The sequence below is a fragment of the Dromaius novaehollandiae genome, chromosome 5, assembly GCF_036370855.1.
Source record: "Dromaius novaehollandiae isolate bDroNov1 chromosome 5, bDroNov1.hap1, whole genome shotgun sequence".
Classification (NCBI taxonomy): domain Eukaryota; kingdom Metazoa; phylum Chordata; class Aves; order Casuariiformes; family Dromaiidae; genus Dromaius; species Dromaius novaehollandiae.
The window spans coordinates 31259172-31280725 of record NC_088102.1 but is presented as its reverse complement, the minus strand read 5'-3'; the positions used below and the strand labels follow the sequence as shown (position 1 = coordinate 31280725).

Sequence of the window (21554 nt, the reverse complement as noted above, 5' to 3'; positions counted from 1 at the left end):
TTCATGATCAGCTTAGGTCTTATGCTGGACCTCTAAGCTGTCTTTTAACTGACTGTAATACAAAAACAACTAAGTGCAAGAATCAGATGGGATTTGGCAATATTAGGTGTCCATCTAGATGTCCAGCTGATTAAACCAGGTTTTCCCATTATTCAGAGAATACTGTCTCGCTTTTTTCCTTTTGATAAAGGATACTGACTATTGCAAGAAGTACTGTGGATCATACTTTAATTTTCACACATAACAATTATATGAGGGAAAAGGTGTATAAAGTAGCTTTAAGACAGTGTGTGGAATAATTTGCTCCTTCCTTTGTGCCCCTTTAAAGATAGGCTGCAGTTTTATTATTATTATTATTACTACTACTACTTATTCTTAGTTTGCTAATTTTTTCTGCTTATATGTGATTGTAGCTTTGTCTCTGAGTTTCAGAGGATGAAGTCTCATGCTTGGGTTGAGAGACCCAAGCATTTGTTTAAATTGGAAACAGAAAAATGAAATCTATGCACTTTATCAGCTTAGGAGTGAACAGCCTGTGGGTTTTTTAGGGACAGCTGTACGAACACTATTTTCTTTATTAACCTCCTCACCATTTCATTTAAGGGAATTTACCTTTCTCCATAGTAAATTCTGTAAGCTGGGAATCCTGCTCCTCAAGTCATTCTCAGTACCTTCATACTTTTTTCTGGTAGAACAAGGTTGGCTGCCACTTACGCTTTTTAAAAGGTCCTCTATGCTGAGATACAGCAATGTGCAAAGAAGGCATAAGGTTTACCCAATAAAGTATTTTTCTTTTTAACATTGTCGTTGAGTAGATAACACCTACAGTTTGGATATGTGGAGGTTCCTAGGAGGCTTTCTGACATAGTTGAAGCTGGTGAACTATTAAAAGATATCATTTCTTGCCCTGGGCTTTTTAGTTATTGAAGTAAGTATTGATAGATATGCAAAAGCTTTAAACAAAGTGACAGTTGTCTTAATTACTTCATCCTGCTTTCCCATTTCTTTAGTTTAGTAGTTAGATGCTTTCAATGTAGATGAGACTTCATTTTCTCATGTAAAAATCAAGTGAAAAGCATGCATTTGTGCCTTCTTCCAGAAAAATTGTTTTTTAGCATATCACAAGAAATCAAAAGAAGTATGTGCCTATTTCTGGTCTGTGTGCTTTAACAGTTTAGTTCAGTACTTACTTAATCTCTAGTTTTCAATTTGACTAGAGACTGGTAAAAATAGCTACAGTAGGGTTACTTTATTTTCATGGTATGGTGTGTGTAGTTTTCAAAAGGCAAGTAGGCATCTCAAAGACTTTTCTTAACATTTTTCTGTGACAAAACACATAATACGTTTTTATTTTGCAGTGTCCCCTGGAAATTTAGAGCTTGCATATTTTTGGTGATTAGTTTTAATTTGGTAGCCTGTTAGCAGGTGCTGATTGAAATGTGGGTGCTGCTGCTGCTGAAGCTCATAATACTATAGAGGTGCATAAAGGTAAGAACCAAGAGGATGAATGCAATTATTAAAAATATATGATGTTCAGTATTTATAGTATTTTTTCTCTTGTAAGAAACCATAATATCTAAATATTTAGGAGTAAAGTTCTCTTGCATTTAATCTCTTTCCCCCCCCCCTCTTTCTTGCAGTAAATATAGCCCTCGCACTAGCAGCAAATGATTCGGTAGGTGAACATCTAATTATCAGCCTTAATGTAATACAAATGTGTGAGTCATAAAATGGTTACTGCTGGCAGCAGTTATATACATTAAATCAAAGCATTTATGCTGTCAGTTAATTTATTTATTTTTCACGGACTTTTGAATTTGTATTAATTTGTTTATAGTGTGTCAGTATTATGAATGATTCAATAGCTCTTTCTTCATCTGGGTTTGGCTGTTCCCTTTCCCTTGTGTATCTCTGATTTCAAGTGCAATTCCACAAGTATGCATAGACATACTAGAGGATGCTTGTAGAGGTTGGAGACTCTTGGACTTTTTTTTTTTTTTTTAAATGAGTGGTACTATGTCATTGCCCAGTTTGGTATTGCAAAACTCAAACTGTAATTTAGGCTGTAAACAGGTAGCAGGAACCATTTGAGTGTTAAAAACAAGGGGTATTTATGTTCAGCTGTTCCTATAAAGTGGGAGTAGTTCCATTGAATCAATTTATTGTCACAAAGGTAAACTCAGAAACAAGCTTTAGGTGCTTCCTTTCCTGTGTAAGGATATGTAATACTGGATTTGTACCAATAAAGCATTAATTCCAAAAAAGAAAATAAATACAAAATAAAATAGTTTAGCCTGTAGAAGAGTATTCTATAAGGATGTTGTATGAGTCTTTTGAAGAATGGTGAAAGTTCAAATTTATTGATAATCTGTCTTGATGCAAGGGCCAGAAGAAATATGGGTGGAAACAAATCTTTGAGATGAGGCACCACCTCACAAAAAAATCTAGGAATACAGTTTAAGAGTGGCTTAGGAATTTCATCACATGGGTGACATTCATGGCGAGTTATTTGGCTGAGTTCTTAAATGACACTTGGAAAATATTTCTTAATTAGTGTCATTTAACATAGAAAGCAATACTTACAAATTGGTAGCAAGCAAGGTATCCAAGTATTCTGACTTGATAAATGTAGCATCTCTGTCTGTGTTGTACAAGACAAGTTAAAGTAAACAACAAGTAGATGGAGTTGTCATGCATTTTGCTGCACACTTCCTGTAGGAATTTTGTAAAAGAAACAGTATTTCCCTAAAATCAATCATACTTGATAAGAAGAGGTTGTTATTGAAGTTTTATGAAATATGTACTGTTTGTAATAGCATCTAATCTTGATACTTCTGTGTTATAAAGAGTGCTGGAGTAATTTCAGAGGAAAATCTGCTGGAGTAATTTCAGAGGAAAATCTGTCATCTTGAAAAGCAAAACTGCTTGAATGGTTCCTTCTAATTAACTTTAAAAGATAATGTTTGCTGTAATACTTCTACACAGTGAAGTGCGATCCTGCAGACAGTTCTGTGTTGTGACATGGTCATTGAGTAGCTCCATGGAAACCTTGTGAACTAATTGCAGATAACTTTAAAATTTTTTTTGGATTGTGTCTCTCATTTTTCATACAAACAGTTTTGTGCTGCCTTTTTTTTTGTGCATGTGTGTGAAGTACGAGTTATGAGACTGTGCCCTTTTTAGGAGTTGAGCATGATATATTATATATGTATGACATAATATAAGGATAATTAAAGACGGTTGAACATGGCTTTAAATGTGATAATGTGATACACCACTTAAGTAGCCCATTAAAACACTTTACTTGTAAGGCACACAAATAGGAGGGACGAAAGTCTAGAATGATTGAAGAAGTTGTTACTGAAGTCATTTGGAAAATCGGGAATTGAGAAATACTTTTAAATGAAATTGAGCAAAGTTGAGTAAATGTATAATGTACTAGTCATTTCTGACAGTAAGTTTACATGGTGATGTAAAACTGAAGGTCAGAAACTGCTGGATGTTAATCAATGAAGAGCAACAGAAATTGGTGAAATTGCTGTAACTTGCATCAGCTGACAGCCCAGATCTAACAAGTTCCTGACATAGTGAAATTGTGCAGTGATGTAATGACAGGCTATAAAAAGTGGAATTAAAGGGAATTGCATAGTCTTAGTTCAGTCTCTTTTTTAATGCATGAATATCTATTTTAAATAAAATGATGGCATACATCATGTTGATGTTTAACCTTTGGGCTTGACTTTGATGGTGTTTCATTTGTGTATTTCTGTTGGTTTCTGTTGACTAGTTTTGTGAGTCAAGATTATGGAATGAATATCTCTTGGTATCTTGCTCTGGGCTGGGACTGCTCAGTGCTCTGAACTATAGGGATCATCATAATGTTTTGCTACAATGAAATAAAGAGAATGTGATCCAGAGTTCACTGGTTCATACTGCTGAAGTTTGTAATAAATTTCTTTGATATTAAATATGCAGCATTGGGCCTCTCCATAATACTGTTAATAACTATTGATTGTGCACCCTCTTCCCATAGTTTTTCTTCCTTTCTTTGCTATCCTAAATTTGCCTCTTTCTCAGGTAGCAGTAACGATTCTGTTAGTGGATCTGGGTTTCAGAGGCCTCGTGTAACGTTACCGCAGTCCTTGCATCTTCTATAAGCAAACTACAGGACTATATAAACTGTAATGTTTGAGTGTGGCGTACTGGTAAAGCTGAGGCTTTAAAGGAGGAAAAACAGGACTTATGAAGAAAGACAGGTCACCATGACAATAATGAAGGAATCAAAGCACAAACTTTTAAATATCGTTTTTCTGTTAGAAGTTCATTGTTTATAATCTAATTTTCAAAGCAAGTAATGTATTGAATCTAAACAACTTCAAAAATTGTCTTATCTTTCAGGTGCTTTTTTTCCTAAGTTTATGCAGGACAGACTATTGAGGACAAACTGTTTTGTGGTGAGGAATCTTTGAGGAGAGTCTGTCTGTGGAAGATGCTTTTAGAGGAGATTGGATTAGAGTAGATTCTGGCAGATCTTGGGAAAAGCTGTGGCATCTTGTTGTTGTTTTGATAGTGTCATATACTGCAAGAAGATTAACAATCAAAGCACAAAGGAATTTCTTGTCCTCCTTCCATCTTCTCTTAAAAGTCTATCTACTTACTGTAATCAAAAAACCTCCACAGTATTCCTGTAGAGTATCTCTGTGTTTTTTTTTTTCTTTGTTTGCTTTTTTGTTTTTTATCATGGAAGCTTTTTCAGGTATTAGTGAAGGTTTGAAGTATTAAACCATCAACAGAGCCTGAGATAGTCACTGACACACAGTATGGTTTGCAGAGCTGGGATTAGAAATCGGGAGTTTGTCTCGCATGCTGGTGATCAGTCTGCTTCGCATATTTTTACCCTTGTGGTTACGTGGTAATTAATTTAGCCAGGATTTCATTTAGATACCTAGAAACCACGGGTATGATGTCTAAGACAAAGCTTTTTCTTTTTTTCTTTTTTTTTTTTTTCTTTAATGTGAGGCCAGGGAGACTAGCGGGGAAGCTTCTTATCCCTTTCTGGAACATGAGACTTTCGGTACCCTGGGTTGCCTGTGTTAGATGGATTAGGTAGTGTTAAGAATAGTGTTAACTCTTGTGTCTGAACCAGGATCTATAAATCTATACAGTTTTCTTTTTGTGTTAAAAATAACTTAAGATTCTACCCTTGTGTCCTGTTTTTAATTGCTTGCTTAGTTTTCAACCAATTCTTCTAGTTCTTTTGATGTACCAGCAGTCAGTTGCACTCCCCTAGGAGCACTTGAGAAGAATTTTTGGGTTTCATGCCAGGACGATTCATATTCAGACTGGAATGACTATTTATGAAAGCTGCCTGGCCAGAGACAATTTATTATAGTAGAAACAAGTTGAATTAATAGATGCCAGCAATAATAGGATAGAGATTGCATGTTTATGAACAGAGTATTTTAGTGAGCAAACACCAGCTGTGCATGACTAAGGATGGCACAAATCCAGTTGGGAGATTGCATGCTTATGCTGTCACTATGAGGCAAGCTCCCTAGTCAGCTTTCTTTTGACTCTGTTTCTTCCCAAGAAGATTTACTTTTTTTCACTATAGGATGAAACGATTCTTGTGATGTGAAGGACAGAGGAGCAAAAAGTAAAACCATATGGAACAAATTAGTATGTAAGTGTAAGCAAATGTCTTCTGCCTGGAGTAGTCAGAGCACATAATAAAAGGCAAGCATCAGTTTTAAGTATTCTAGCCTAATTCCATGTAAAGGGATTGGGTCAAGCAGACGAGGGCCAAAATTTGAACTGCATCAAGAGTGATTTTCATCTTTAGGGAGTGGCCTTTGTTTTCCCAAGTAAACTCACTGGTTGCCAAGCAACACAATATTTTAAATGTAAGACCATGCTATTGTACAGAGGAAGGCAGCCAGCCAGCCAGCAGAGGGAGCGCCAGTAGATGAGCAGAGCTTTTCCCCTGTGTGTTTCAGAAACCTTGTTGTGTTGCATTTAACCTCCCACAGTGAAATAACAAACACATTGTTCTGTAATGTGAATAAAATTGGAGAAAGTTAATGATTAGCTAAATGAAAAACACTTATTCAAACAATACCACAACCAGAATGTCACAGTACACAGTTAAACAAAACAAAAAAGGGGGGAAAAAACTCCCGTGGATATCTGCCAATTCTTAGTATATATTTTTATATGTATGTATGTACTTACATGCACACGTGCGTGCACATGCACACACTCCTGAGTAAGAAGTTTCTTGCAAATACATAATGAGTTATAGTGTGAAAATTAGGCAACTGAGTCTTCATGTGAATTCACTGTTGTGGTAAAACTACTGTTTTTTTTACTGTGTTTTAGTATTTCCAAACCTGTAAACAACACACATTAATTATTTTGAAGTTATTATTATGAAGAACGAAAAATCCTCCAACCTATTGTTTTCATGTTCCAAACTTTTTTCCCAAGTGTTTGGCTCCTGTAATCAAACTATTTGTACACAAACCAGTATTTGAATACTGAATTAAGAGGTTATTTTACGTTTTATATACATTTGCCCAACTCTACAGAGTAGAGATTATGATGATGGGGAGAAAAAGTGTTGGATAATCTGCATGTTGTTGAATAATGTAATCAAATACATTGATTACAATAGATCTAGCAAAATAATTCTGCTTGTGAAATTTCTCTCCAAGGTCTATATATACAGTAATACCAAGAGTGTCTAACAGATCTAGAAGACGGCCTTGGTTTATGTAAACATAGTTGTCAGAACTGATCAGCAGTAGAGTTCTGTGGTTTTTGTTTAGCTTGAGATTTTACTCAAATCGTGCTGCGGGCCTAAGCTTGCAATTTGCTACCTGTGAAACTGCCGTGAAAGTAACTTTATGTTTACTTATCTTTACCTTCTTTTGATTTTGTACTTCCTTGTTCCTCCTTTATGAGTTAGGCCATGTGCATAAACTTTTCAGGGTTCATGAGCTTACATGTATTTGTTTTAGTAGTCCTAAAATGGAGATGAAGTGCATTTCCTCTTTCCTGAGAGTACACAATTGTCTCGTACCTAATTGCAATATAAAAATAGATTGGATGTGGGGAAGTACTTCAGGAAAAGTGCCTTGAAAACAAAGCAGATACCATTCTGCATGTTGCTGTACTCCTGTGTGTTATATCAATGTGTCCTGGAGCCTATTCATTTTAAAGTGTAGCTAAGGAATTTTTATATTTTTCCAATCAAGAACATGGAAGCATTTTTGTAATGGGAAGATTAACTTGCTCTGTAGTGTTTACTGTTGGATTTTTGTTTGTGTGTTTTTGATGGATGATTAGTTTTGAGTATATGCAGTTAAAACTGTAGAAGTTTAAAAAGCTTCAGTTTATTCATGAATTTTGAGCAGATTCATCTCGTGTTAAGAAATGTTAAAGCATTTAAATGTCTCATGCTAATGAAAGGCTTACAAGAAAAAATGTTGAGTGGTTTGATTTACGGAAACCTGCTTTTTGGACGGAAGACGTGTTTGAAGGCCTGGCTGAGGGAAAGGACTTGCGAAAGCCAGTAGAAGTTTTCTTGCTAGTTTTGCTGTTTTTTTGCTAGTAGGGAAAAAATTCCATTTAGGAGAAAGAAAATAAATCCAGAAGAACTTAGACAATGGCTTCCTTCAATATTTATAGTGTGAAGAAAAGCTTCTGACCTTTCTTGCCCTTCTCTGATTCAGCCTTCTTAATTATTAGGGTTTGATTTCTAGGCGTCTTTACCTTTGGTTAGAGAGTTAGAAGACTTTTAACAACTATAAATAGTAGATAGCATGAATTCTTATTCATGCTAGTTTCTTTATGCTAGAAAGTGTAAATAAGGCTGGAGTGTCAATTAGAATTGATCAGGGTTATTTGGTAATGATAACTCAGATTAGCAAATGAGAGAATAAAGTTTTAAAAGTCTAATTGTTTTTCAAGTGAAACATAAGTAAAAATCTTATGTTATACATAGACTATTTTACTCTATACTTAGTTTGGGGAAAATAAGTCCTTACCATTTTTAGAAGCATTACATGTAGAATTGGTTACCTGCATCGGTGCCTTCAGTTATTGAAAGTTCACTGATGAAGTAAGAGTCATATGGATAGTGGAACATGAATTCAGGATGCTCTGAAAGAATTTAGCAGTGAGGCAACTGGTAGAAATGTGGTTGTGTTTGGGTATTTATTTATTTATTTATTTATTTTTGATAATTTAATTTAAAGGTAGTACTTTATTGAATTTTTTTGAAAGGTGCAAGCTAGCCAAACAAAGATGAATTACTGGTATCTGATTGTTTAGGAATCTGAAGTGTTTCAGGAAAAAATGCCAGAGAAATTCTGTAGCTGGCAAGAAGTTAGAAGATCTTCATATGAAGGCAAAATGGTTTTTTTAGATCAACAGAAGAATGAGTATTTAAAACAAGTGTGCTTTTCTGGGGCAGATGGTGACGAAATTGCAGTTGCACTTTTTTGGCTTTAATCCGATTTGCAACCAGCCACTTAAATAGTGCATAGCTGACAGAGCTGGAGAATTAGGGATTAAAAGAGGGTTATTCATGTGTTAGTGTGTCAAAAGAGGAGTCCAGAACCTAATCTGATTTTTAACTTGCCTTTTGTCCTATATGTAGCTGCTTGCAATTTGGGATTAGCTCTAATTCTATAACATTAGAAGGGTAAACTGAGAGTCACTGGTTATGGATTAACAACAGCTTTGAAGAGCTGGCACCTTCAGAAAGCTGGAATTTCTAGCTTTGAAATGGTCTGTAGCTGAGGAATATTGCGAGTGCTCCTAATGTAGGGAATCCTTCACTGTTCAGAGCACTTGCAGCTCATTCACCTGTGTCTTCATCCCATCCAGGCTAAATACTAGGAAATTCTGGTGGCTTGCAGAATTCACTTCAAAGTAAAATACTATCAAATGAAGTCTAATATGGATAGATATACTTTATCAAATACAGAAGAAAACATGACAGAAAAGAAGAGCAAAAATGAAATTAGTGCTGTCTAAAGGTCTCTGGATGATTAGCTGTGAGGCAGGCTATGTTGATTAACAGCTGTTTCTAGCAGCTCTTTGTGAGCTGATTTTCCACCCCTGCCTGTTGGTATCACATCTTTTGTCAGGCCTCATCCTCAGTAAAGCATTTGGCAACTTGGAAGAAATCACCAAGTATCACCAGATTCTCCATTGAACACAGAAGTGTGGGTGGAGAGCTCGCCTGTGTGAAATGTGAGGAACTGATTGCACTTAGTTAACAAATGAAAAATGAAGTTGACTTCATAGTTAGTATTACCTGAAAGATTTTTTTTTTTTAAAAAAAAAGCAAACTATATAAAGAGGATCAAAGCAAATGAGCAGCTCTTAAGGGCCTGGTAAAATAGTTTACAGGTGGAGAGCTATGGATCACTGTCATTAGCATCTGTACATGGAGTGTGTATAGTGAAACTCACCTGCTTAAGGGAATGAACATAATAGCAATTGAATTACTTTGAGTCTGGCTACAAAAAAGCAAAGGAGGAGAGCTACAGTTCTATGATATGCCAGTATATGAGAGGAAATGTGTCTAATGTAGCCTTCAGCAACTTTATTTTAGAATTTTGTTTCCCAAAGCATGTATCACATCAAAATTCAGTGGTTGAAAACAAGGTTGTCTATGCCTGTAACTGTACACTACACAAAAGGAAGCTCTAAGATTCTCATCTTTCAGTGATATATGGAAGAATATCTTCTTTACTTGTTGATGTAGCATTTGGCCTTCTTATAAATAAAGAATCTGCACCTGGTGATGGCAAAGATGGTTGTTTCCATTTCTTACTGTAGATAAGGGAAGTTCCAAAATTGCAATGAGAGCATTAGGAAATTTGTATTAGGTGAGAATTGCAGTGATTGTATAGATAGATGTACCTTATGAGAATTTTTTCCTGAAGTCTTTTAAGAGAGGGCTGTGAGGCAAATTAATATCTTATTGGGAGACTAATGACAGTGAAGTTAAAGGGATGAAGTAGTCAATAAGGTAGAAGCAGAAGATGAAGAAGAGAGATGCTGTAGATTGTTATTTTATTTTTTTTCTTGGAGCCTTGGGCTCCTAAATGACAGAATGAGACCATGAAAGCTGGCACCGCTACTGCAGAAAGAACAAATCTAGACGTATTTATCTGGTGCTAGATATCATTTAACCAGAAAGGAAGAGAGCCTTAAAAGCATTGCACATATGTGGACGTATGTCACTATTTAAATATACTTTTTACTGAATATGCCAAAAGATTATCTTTGTGTTTTCCCATGTCCAGGATATATTTATTTCTAACTTGGTGCTCTCTCTGACTGATGTGATATTGGTAGGGATACTACTGTAAAAGAAGAGCTCTATAATTCTGGATGTGTTTGTTTAGGTAAAAAAAAATTTAAGGAGCTTGCAATATGTCCGGTGACTTAGAAATACACAATTAGATTGTATAGGGATGGTTATTTCATCTTTAGAGTTTGAACTGTTCAGAACTTGCAGTTAAATAACAAAAAACACAGGTTTCTAGAAAGTATTTTTAAAGTGTAGTAAACTTAAAGATTGATTCAAGCTTTCTTCTGGAAGTGGGCAGGTGGAAGGAAATGGACACATGTGAACTTGAGAACAGCTGTTATGAACTTGATTATTGTGGTGGCAGCTGGACAGACTGACTGTCATTTGTTAATAGATAACAATATTTTTACAAGGAGGAAGTGTAGCCATAAGAAAATAGTGGAGTTTTACCTACCTGAATCTTTTTCCTGCAGAATGGAGAGGGTGACTGTAGCAGTGTTATTTACTGCACTCTGGAAAAAATACTTAGGAGCAGAGGGACTTTGACATGCTTGGGTGTGCTTTTGAGTGCCGCTTTTTTGTGTGCGTAACCTTTGTATTACTTACTGAAGAAAAATCTGACTCAGCTTTGGCATGCGATGCATGTGCATATGAAGATAATGTTAGAGGACATATGGTCTAGGGCCTCTTTTTTTTTTTCTTAGTTGCCTTCTTGCCCTGCCTGTGATCCCTTATAATCTCTTTTTTCTGCCCAGATTTTTTTTTGCCTTCCATAATTTATTTTTTCTTCGGATTTATTTTGATACAACAATACTTGGAAAGATGGTCAGCTGATCTAGCTGACGTTTGAGTTACATGGGTGAAAACACAATAGTCAATAACATTTAATTTAAAAAAATCTTTGAGAATTGTAACTTATATCTGGATTAAACTCCAGTCAGCATGGGAAGTATCCTGGTTTGATAGTTCTGAGTAATAGTTTCATACAGTAGCACCCAGGTGTATGCAAGAGATTTCTTCTCTTGGCCATTAGAAGCATTGTGTAAATACCAAAAGAGATGATTTGGACAGAGCCTGTCTTCATACTCCTTGGTAGGTGCCGAAATGCTCTGCCACGCTAATTAAACTTGAGTGAAGAGTTATTACTAGTATTCTAGAGATACTTACGTACTGCAAAGAAGGGACAGTTGGCAGAAACAATACCCCAGACCTCTACTTATGGGGTCAGTGCTCTCTGTGTAAGCTGCTGCTTTTTAGAAAACATGAACCATTTTTACATAACATGTTGAATAGCTTGGTAAAGAAAAATCTCTCTTAGGCTGTTTTTAGTCATGATTTAAAGCCAATAATTTAAAGAAGAGTGTCCAAAAGACTTTATTCATATACGCTTGTGGAAAGCACCATGCACAAGGGAATGCTTGTGCTTTCATTAACCTAAGTTTTAGAAACTGGGAAATCTGTGATCCCCCATCCCATTTGGAGACTCTCATTTTACCAAACTATATCCAAGAACAGAAAGCACTGTGTTTCAGAACAGACATCGTATACTTACTCTTGAGAAAGTGTGTAGATTTTTTTGAAAACTATGTCAGGTTTATTGTGTTAGCCTGAAAGAAAGATCAGCTTTGCTATTTGAAACAGTAGTTGAATTTGAAAAACCCTGCTAGGCAATTGAGGGATATTTTTCTCCAGTGTGTTTGCTTATTCTTTGTCTCAGGAAATTTGGTACACTTGTAGACATCTGATATTAGCGCTCCTGCTGAATCCCAGGAATATGTAACCTCTGGTGGTGAAGACCTGACAGTGTCCAAGAGGTCATGAACTAGATCTACCTGATGTAGATCATTCTAAATCTTCAGTCATTTTAGGCTAAAGACAGAATTGTAGAGAGCTGTAATGTTGTCATAGTTGGTCAGTAGATATTCATGATGCTTGGGGGGGGGGGGGGGGGAACAACCCTCAAAAAATTGCAGCGGAAAGCACGTCAGTCAGGTTGAAAACAGTGGGTAGGTTTTTCTGCAAATATTTACTTTCATTACAGAAGTAATTAGGTGGCACAGCCCGTAGATGATGTTTTGATGGGTTCGATTAGCTGCTGACACAGATAAAAGGACTGAGTCATGAATCTTTATAATCTGTTAAAATATGCATTTTGTCAGAGAACAAAGAAGCTCTAATACTGTTGTTGATATCTTTCATGTCTAACATAAAAATGGGGCTTTCCAATCTCTTTTAAATTGCAGCTTTCATACATTAGGCAAGCAGTAGAATAATTTGTCAGAGTAACTTCTGAACTTTTTTGTGATAGCTTTCTCAAGATATTGTAAAGAAACAAATATTAAAAAATCTAAGTGAAATCATCCATGTGGTTATGTATGCTTTGCTCTCTGCTTAATAAAAAAAGAAAAAAGTATATTGAATCACTAAACCCATATTTGGTTGATTTCTGTAGTAACACATTTTTTTAAAGTACATATTGCATTTTTCATTTACTGTAATACATTTTTTATTTTTCAGCTGTAAAACTTCAGATGCATTTGGCTTGTGTGCTGTAAATTTGACATGTTAAATTGCTTAGCTCTTAAGGGTGTCTCCTGAGTTCACTATCAATAATTAAAAAAAAAAAAAATCCCAAAAACCCAACCCCCCCCCCCAAACAACAAAAAAGGAATGGAGTCCCAAGAAAACAAATCCAAAAAATCCCCCAAACCTAAATTATTATTTATAAGTAAATTTTATTTTTTTAAATACATTTGTTTTGTTTATTAGTAAAAAGGATCAGACTTGCTTCTCAGGTGTCCAGGCTTGTATGCAGTAGTTTCCTTATGTTAACCGAAATTCAGCTTTATTGTATTTACATTAAAAATGTTTTCTTAATTCAGGTTTATTAAAAGGTAGTAGCCTGAATAGCTGGGGTTTTAATGCAGGTCTGTTTCTGATTTAACAAAAAAAAAAAAAGAAAAAAGGCCAAAAAAACCTTCTCAAATGGATTGTGATGCAACGGAATATACTTTATATTTAAAAATCTTGTTCAAGGGTAGAGACACTGTAGACTTGCAGGAAAAGCCTCTTTACATTTCTCTAACCACAAACCTGGTAATTATCATTGAGCCTTTATCTTTGTCTCCATCTTCCCCATCAAAAGTTGTGATAACAAATGCCTTAATGTGATACCAAATTACTAAAGCTTAATTCAAAAAAAAAATCTTTGAAATGTGAACAATGAAAGTCTTACTCAGCATTGTTGGAAAAGCTCCCATTGCCTTACTGCGCTTTGAAACAAGCCTTTTAAACGTACTGGCTTGCGATTTTGCGAAATGTTGAATACAAGTCAGCTTTTAATACTGGAGAAAGTAGATGTTCAGCCCTTTAAAGAGCTGGCTCCTTGCTGGTTAGTTTGCAGAACTTGGCAGAGTGTCTTGCCATGTGTGGGGGGAAAAATACTTAGTTTTGGTGAAATATGTATGTATATACATTTTTAAAGCATATAGAAATGAATCTTATAAGTGTGGAGTGCATAGTTGAAACAAATTATGTTTGCAGTTTGTCTGATGTACAATATGTGGTTGAATAATTCCATATTTTTGGCATTCTTTTGTGTAAATACATGTGGATAAGATGTTATGCGTGCTTAATTGACTTTATATACTTACATTTTAATATCTTCAAGATATCTGCAAAAGTTGACTCTGGGCATTTAAAGATAAAACTACATAAAAATAAAAAGTACAAGATAAAAATACATTTTTATCAAACAAACGTAATAATGTTTGTGCTGGTTTATTACAAATAAATTTGATACCTTTTGAAACATATTAACATATTATTTCTACATAAGTATGTGCAAAGAATGAAAATTTCTTATAATGTTTGTCAATATAAAATCTTTGTTCTGGACTGTAAATAAGAATGTGCAAGTGAGAATTCTACATATTGAGAATCTATATTTTGCAAAGACTTCTAGTGGCTCAAACTTGTAGGGACATTTTTATATTTTATGTTTCAATAGCAGTTTAGAGAGAGAACAGCGATAACCTATGTCTAAAATCAAGATCCTATTTTTATCCCTGCAGGCAGCTTTGAAACTTTGCTTAACTAATAATTTTTAAGGTAAGAAAGATATTTTGACAAATACCTTTTTTGGTCCTTACACAGACGAAAGAAGTTGGCCTGCTTGATGCAGACATATATGGGCCTTCAATTCCGAAGATGATGAACTTGAAAGGAAACCCAGAATTAACACCAAGTAAGTGTGAAGTGATTTTTGTTGTTTTATTTGTACAGGGATGAGCACTGACCACTCACTGATGCTTCTTTGGTGTGACACAGAAGAGAGAAATAGAAGATGACTTAGTGTAACCATTTTTTATTCTATTAATGAGGTTGTTTTCAAAGCTGATTTTTCCAGCTAAAAGCATATTCAGGATCTTGTTGTTTAATCTGGTCCACTGACTTTGGGAATTTCATGGTTTATTACTAAAAACTTTGGAAAAGGTAACAAGGGAAGGATAACTATTATCAGGGTGTTTGTATTTACCACAGGATCCTGCTATTACAGATCTCCTTCCCCCCCCCCCACAGAAAAAATCACTTACTGAAGAAATAAGAGAAGTATCATTACAGTAGCTTGTATAAAATGTCATGGAACTATTTGTCTTTGATCTCTCTTTATTCAGCCAAATACTTCAGGCCTCTTAATTCAATTTTATTTGAAGTTGTGCGTTGAGTGGCAATGACTTCACTAAGGGAAAGAAAAGCCAGTAGACAAAACTTCCTGCTAGGAAGGATTCAGATTTAGGACACAGTGTATTTGGGTGGGAGAACCTAGAGAATATGATATGGAAATAAGAGAGACATAAGTAGAAAGGGTTGCATCAAGGCTGTTATACTTGTCAGAAATTTAACGTGCACCTTGGCCAGCCAGGAGTGAAATGAATTAAGCCATATCTGTCTGTAGTGTTTATGTGACACTGGATGTAAGGGAATGTGTTTTTTGTTTTGTTTTTTTGTTGTTTGTTTGTTTGTTTTTGCCCCCCCTGCCCCCCGCCTGAGGTGGTAGGATTTTTCTTTAATGCTTTGTTTTATGCATCCTGAGATAAAGTGTATGCAATTATAAAAACTGAACATTGAACCACAGACAAAACCAGTCCCACACTACACATGGAAAAAGAAAAGGAAAAAAACACTAGGATTATACTGAAGAAATGACAGACTGATGATACTTGTTGACAGAGAGGGAATGAGAACACATGCCAATTCAAATGGGACAGAAATGGGCTCAGCAAGACAAGGACAAGGAACTATAAGTGCCCATTAATGTTTCTTGGCTGGAAGTCATGGCTAAGTAAAAGGGAAATGGTATATTCCTTACACTTTCATTCATGCCATATTTGAGTAGTTACATTCTATTGTTTTAAAACGTCCATTTGTAACCAGTGTTTATTTGTTCGTGTTTATGGATGTTGTAGTGGCTGTTACGCTGTATATTCTCACTTAGTATAAAACATGCAGAGTAAAACAGTGCCAATATCTTTTAAAGGATACTTACACAAAAAATTCTGTCTCCATTGTGCTACTACTGTTTACTCTGCATAAAGAAAAAGTAATGTATTTCTACTTAAAACTGCACTGCGTGTGTACAAGAACAACTATGCTTGTCCAGGTGGCTGTTGAATTTCTATATCAAACTGTCAAACTTTCCATGTTTAAGTACTTGGTTTGCAACTAAAGAATTTATTTAGATTAATTTATCATGTTGCTTATTTTACTGTGTTTCTGCTTTATTCTTTGAAGATAAAGGCTAACTCTGTTATGTAAAAATAACTGAACCCTCTCGTATATCATCAGTAGAGTTTAATTTCCTGATACAAATTAAAGTATTCTTGTTTTCTCTTGCACTCTGAGCCCTGTTGAGAGTAGATGTCATACAGGCTCTGTGTTTTCCTGTGACAGGTTTTGTTGCTATGAATTTTGTTTGAAATGCATTCTGTAATATAAGTACCAGAGTGACTGTGTTATGATGTCCTCCATATCTGTCCTCTTCTCCTTCTCACCTGATGTAGCTAATATGTCATTCACAGATGGTGGTTCACTTCTTCCTTTACAAAGATGATTTTGTAAAAAATTGTGCTTATACATTTTTTTTTTTTTTTTTGCCTGAAAATTTGATCAGGTAGTTTTGGACTTCTCATAAATTTTGCCATATATTTGATCAACTGATATCAGATTTTAATTGATGTAATGAAACATAAATAAGGAACAAGTTGCCAGACTATTTGATATTGTCATACCAATTAATTTGCTAGAAATGCAAGATCTTAGGATATATTCAGTCAAATATTAGGACAGCTTGGTTTTAATTGTATGCAAATGTCAGTGACTATAGATATTCTTGGGTGTAGACTGAGAATTATCTATACGCTTTAGTGTCAGTGTGTTTTGCTTTGTGTGAAAAATACAGGATTTAATATGGAAAGAAATTGGAGGTTCTCCTTGAATTGAAATTGGTATTGTTGACTTGTAAGATAAGCACCACATTTTGATTGCTAAAATGTATTTTTCTGCCTCTGTGTGGAATGTAAGAGCAAATATCAGGATTTAAAAACACTATTTTTTTGCTGTCAGTGTGATAGATTTGCATACTTCAAAGGCTTAACATATTACACAAGTCTATTGCAAAATTGATGTAACAATTTAATATGAATAACAGGATAGAATCTGCATTTCTGCAGGAATTATTTACTTCTGTGTGCACTTTAATTCTTGAGTTGGTGAAACTGTAAAGTAATAACAACAAAAGTTAGGCAAATTAGTTGACATGAAGATGATTTGGTTATAAAAATAAGAATTTGGAGGACTTGGGAAGCTTAAATTGTGAACTTTGAGGGCTCTTATTTTAATGAGCAACAATAGGATAAGCTTGCAAGGATATCAGATCAGTGATAAGTTAGCTTCTCCTTAATTGAGCAACATTTTGTGTGTGTGTATATATATGTGTATGTGTGTGTGTATATATATATATATATATATATATATATATATATATATATATATATATATATATATACACACACACACACAAACACAGAGATATGAACATTTAGTTTTGGTATAATGGGGCTTTAGCCATACTTTCCAATTTTGATATTACTTTTTCAAGAATAAAAAATAAGTCTAAACAAACATTGTTTCAAAGAGTAATTGAGCAAAACCAGACGTTTCTGTATTAAAGATGTGCGTTATCAATATATGTATAGCAGTTCTTAAGTCAATTCAAAATTAAATTTTTTAATAGCATAGCAGTCAAAAACCCGGTTTAAAGTCTGTTGCCATCCTCAGTATGAGGCCTGCATATGAGGATGATGAATAATATTGCTCTTTATTACTGAATCTGTACAGTAATCCTAAGAGGTACTGAGTGTTCTTACACACAGATTTCTATTTCTTTTCTCATGAGCAGCAGTGGAAAAAAGGATTAGGGATGCTTGGCACCACATAAGATAGATCTATGCAGTAATTATCACATTTCAATAGAGAATGTTATAGTTATGCTATAATTTAAGTCTTCCAAATGAATTAGGATTTCTTAGGGAGGAGAAAGTCTGTATAAATGGAAAATCCTTTATTAATTTGATTTTTGCAAGTTTTAGGGAAGGAAAGTCTGCCAACATTTAGTAGAGTATCAGTCAAAATACTGTAAATGGTCATGAAAATATCAGTTAAAGATTCACAACTGAATTTAATTAGATATTGGATGATTACCTAATTATGGAATAAATATTAATACCGCCTACAATATATACACAGGTATAACAAATAACAAAAGCATTTCTTCTACTCTTTCCCCAAATAACATATTTAAATGCTGTTTTCTGGCTTAGTGAACTGCATTTTTTCTTTTAATTCATTGTTTAAACTAGTTGGCAGAGAGTAAAACCTATTATATTGCCAAAAAGGTATTAGGGAATCACCTTGTTTAAACTAGTTGGCAGAGAGTAAAACCTATTATATTGCCAAAAAGGTATTAGGGAATCACCTTTTTCCCAGATAAACAGAACATTTCTTCACTTAATTAAATTATTATGAAGGCATTGATAGACCTTTTCCTCTTTGATATTTGAATGCTCTTTTAATAATTTGGAGCTTTATTGCCATTTTGTGATGTCCTACGTGTCCTTTTTATTTCTAAATAAAACAGTAAATTGAAAAGATCACCAGTGGACCTTTGTTTTCGAAATCTGAAATTACAAAATTTCTGAAAGAAAACTAGAAGTAGTCTTGTCTTGGTCTCACAGAATCACAGAATGCTTGGGGTTGGGAATGACATCTGGAGATCATCTGGTCCAATCCCCCTGCTCAAGCACGGGCACCTAGAGCAGGTTGCCCAGGACTGTATCCAGGTGGATTTTGAGTATCTCCAAGAATGGAGACTGCACAGCCTATCTGGGCATCTGGTTCCAGTGTTCAACTATGCTCCCAGTAAATAAAGTGTGTGCTTCTCAGTTTTGGGTTTGTTTTTTTCCTCCCCCTCATATTCAGATGGAATTTCCTGTGTTTCAGTCTGTACCCGTTGCCTCTTGTCCTGTGACTAGGCACTGCTAAGAGTCTGGTTCTGTTGTCTTTATGCTCCATGCTTTGGATACTTACACACATTGATAAGATCCCCCCTGAGCCTTCTCTTCTCCAGGCTAAACTGTCCCAGCTCTCTCATCCTCTCCTCATATGAGACATGGTCCAGTCCCTTAATCATTTTAGTGGCGCTTTGCTGGACTTGCTCCAGTATGTCTACGTCTGTCTTCTATTGGGGAGCCCAGAACTGGACCCAGCACTCCCTCTCTCCTCAGCACTGGTGAGACATCTGAAGAGTCACCTCTCTTGATGTACTGGTGATGCTTCCTTATGCAGCCCAGTATATTGCTGGCCACTTTCCCTGTGTGGGCACATTGGTGGCCCACGTTCAACTTGTCCACCCGGACCATCAGGTCCTTTTGTACAAAGCTGCTTTTTTTCGGATGATCAGCCCCCAGCCCCACTGGGGCTAATAATATTGCAGAAAATAGAAATTTCTCAGTAATTTCAAAGTCATAAATGGACACATGAACTTTTTTGCTGGGAGAGATTTACATATCTGCTAGTCTAATAGCAGAATCTAATCAAAAAGTGATGATTTAAAATACAGTCTATTGTGATTGTTTAAAAATGTCTCCTTGAAATAGCTATATCAAGGAATTTTTATGCATCCATTTGTTGGTTATAAATAGAAAATATGAATTGACTAAAATTGCTAAGATGGCTGGATTTGTACTGCAAGATTTTGCCAGTGCTGTGTTATGAATCAAGAATGTGATAAATCATCCATATGAACAGAAGTTAGTATGCTGGCAGCACTTCTTATATGGACACAGCCATGTGAACAGGAAGTAGTGTTTTGGTTTTTTTTTTTTTTTTTTTTTTTTTTTAAACTTACTGTATGTGTTTGGGTATGTAATGTGGTTGCACTTTGTGAGGGGAATCTCTTGAGATATGCTATGCTTACTGTATGGCATTGTTAGACTGGGAAAGGGTCTGCAGTGGAAACAAATAACGTACCTTTTCTATAAGATGAATACTATTACTTAAAATGCATCCCCATCTGAAAGCACTTTATCTCTTCCTGGTAGTAATCAGGTTTTCAGTTTCTTTCCACAGTAGATACTGCTGTGTACTACAAATACTAGAGTAGTTAAATAGAGAAAATGCTACATAGGCTAGTTATTGAGGTAACTCTGAAGAAGTTTCTTGATGGTATGTAAGGGCTTAATTTTAAAGCTGCAGCTTGTATTCCCCAGCAAACTTGTCTCTATTGCATTTATACCAGTGGAGGAGTCACATCATGATTAATTTACATAAAAACTAAATTTGATTCTCTCTCAAAAAAAAGTGTGTCATATTTTGTTACAGCAATTACTTCTTGATTTGTGAGCAAGTGATTTTTAGATTGTGTGTAGCCTTGTGTTTTGCTTTATTGATTCTGTTATGGAGGTAGCCTTTACCAAAATCCCGAGTTTTACTTTTGTTTAAGCCCCTTGGTTTCGACAATGTCTTATCTCAGTTTATCTAGGTGACTCAAGTGCATGGATGGCCTTTGAAAAGGTTTTGTCCGTTTTCTTCCATTTCTTTTCACCTGCAAGTTCATTTTTGCTCTTATTTAACCTGAAAAGGCTGAATTAATTTGAATATATTGATTTCTGTATTTTTTGCTTTGAAAGTGATGGAAGTCCCTAGTTAACCAGATTTTTTTGGAAGCTAGATCTTGGAGTAAAGTGAGAGGTCAGGGGTAGAGAGTATCTGTTTCTTGGGTACATGGTTCTCCCTATTGTGATTTACTGTCCTATTGTTCTATGACTGACTTGGGTGGTCCTCCTTTCACAGAAGCAAGTCAGTCCTTCAGATAACATGAACCTACCCAAAGGTTTTGTATGTCAGGACAGAAGCTTTGAATTGAATGCTGTGTTGTCTATTTCATTGTTCTTAACTATAATGAATTAAAAGAATCCACCCAAATTAACCTCACAAAGCTTTTGATCCACTACAGATGGCCTTTTTTGGCTCCATGAGGATCTGAGGGCTTTTAAAAACGTGGGTTGTTTTAAAGATTGGAAGGAAGAAATTTGTGGTAGATAATGGCAAGATATTGAAAACTAGTCCTGTGCTTTTATTCCAAATCTAAGTTAGCAATACTTAAAAATGGAACAGAGATGCAACTAAATCACTGTGCTGTTCACTTGTGCCAGACTTGCTTTTGAAGTATAATATTCCAGCGAGCAATTAGTTCTTTTGCTATTAGGTAGGACTGATGATATCATATTTGTCAAACAGTTCAGTTAATGAAGAATCTTTCTTACAGAGCCATGTTGCCTCTGGAGGCTATCAGGAGGAAAAATGGTGAAAACTTACTCTAGGAAAGGTATTGTGTGGCCGACTAGGTGTGAGAAGCAAATCTGTTGGAGAAAGCTGTTCTTTTCTTTTTTTTTTTTTTCTCCCTTAAAGCAATCATTTCTTAAAGTGAATTGTACTGTGAGAATTGAATAATGTTTGATTCTTATTGGTCTTATTTGGTGTAGGTATTTGTGATGGCTTCATGGTTAGGTTAACACTGTTAGTACAGGGTGTAATGGGAACTCTCAGCCTGCTTTGTGTGGAGCTCTTTGAATTTACAATACAAATTACTGTACCTTTGGGGCAA

General features: G+C 35.3%; 1 protein-coding gene across 6 annotated transcripts in view; it reads left to right on the top strand.

The window, feature by feature from the left end:
* NUBPL (NUBP iron-sulfur cluster assembly factor, mitochondrial) overlaps window positions 1-21554 on the top strand; it is a 102426-nt gene that overhangs the window by 4668 nt on the left and 76204 nt on the right. For 5 of the 6 annotated variants that reach the window (XR_010389371.1, XM_064512379.1, XM_064512376.1 and 2 more), the window contains exons 3-4: window positions 1641-1675; window positions 14486-14576. Coding sequence is in view for 5 of the 6 variants with exons in the window: in XM_064512379.1 (XP_064368449.1) it covers window positions 1641-1675; window positions 14486-14576 (126 nt within the window). In the remaining variant the exon portion in view is untranslated. The remainder of the gene's footprint in view (window positions 1-1640; window positions 1676-14485; window positions 14577-21554) is intronic. The other variant, XM_064512380.1, reaches the window with a different exon arrangement.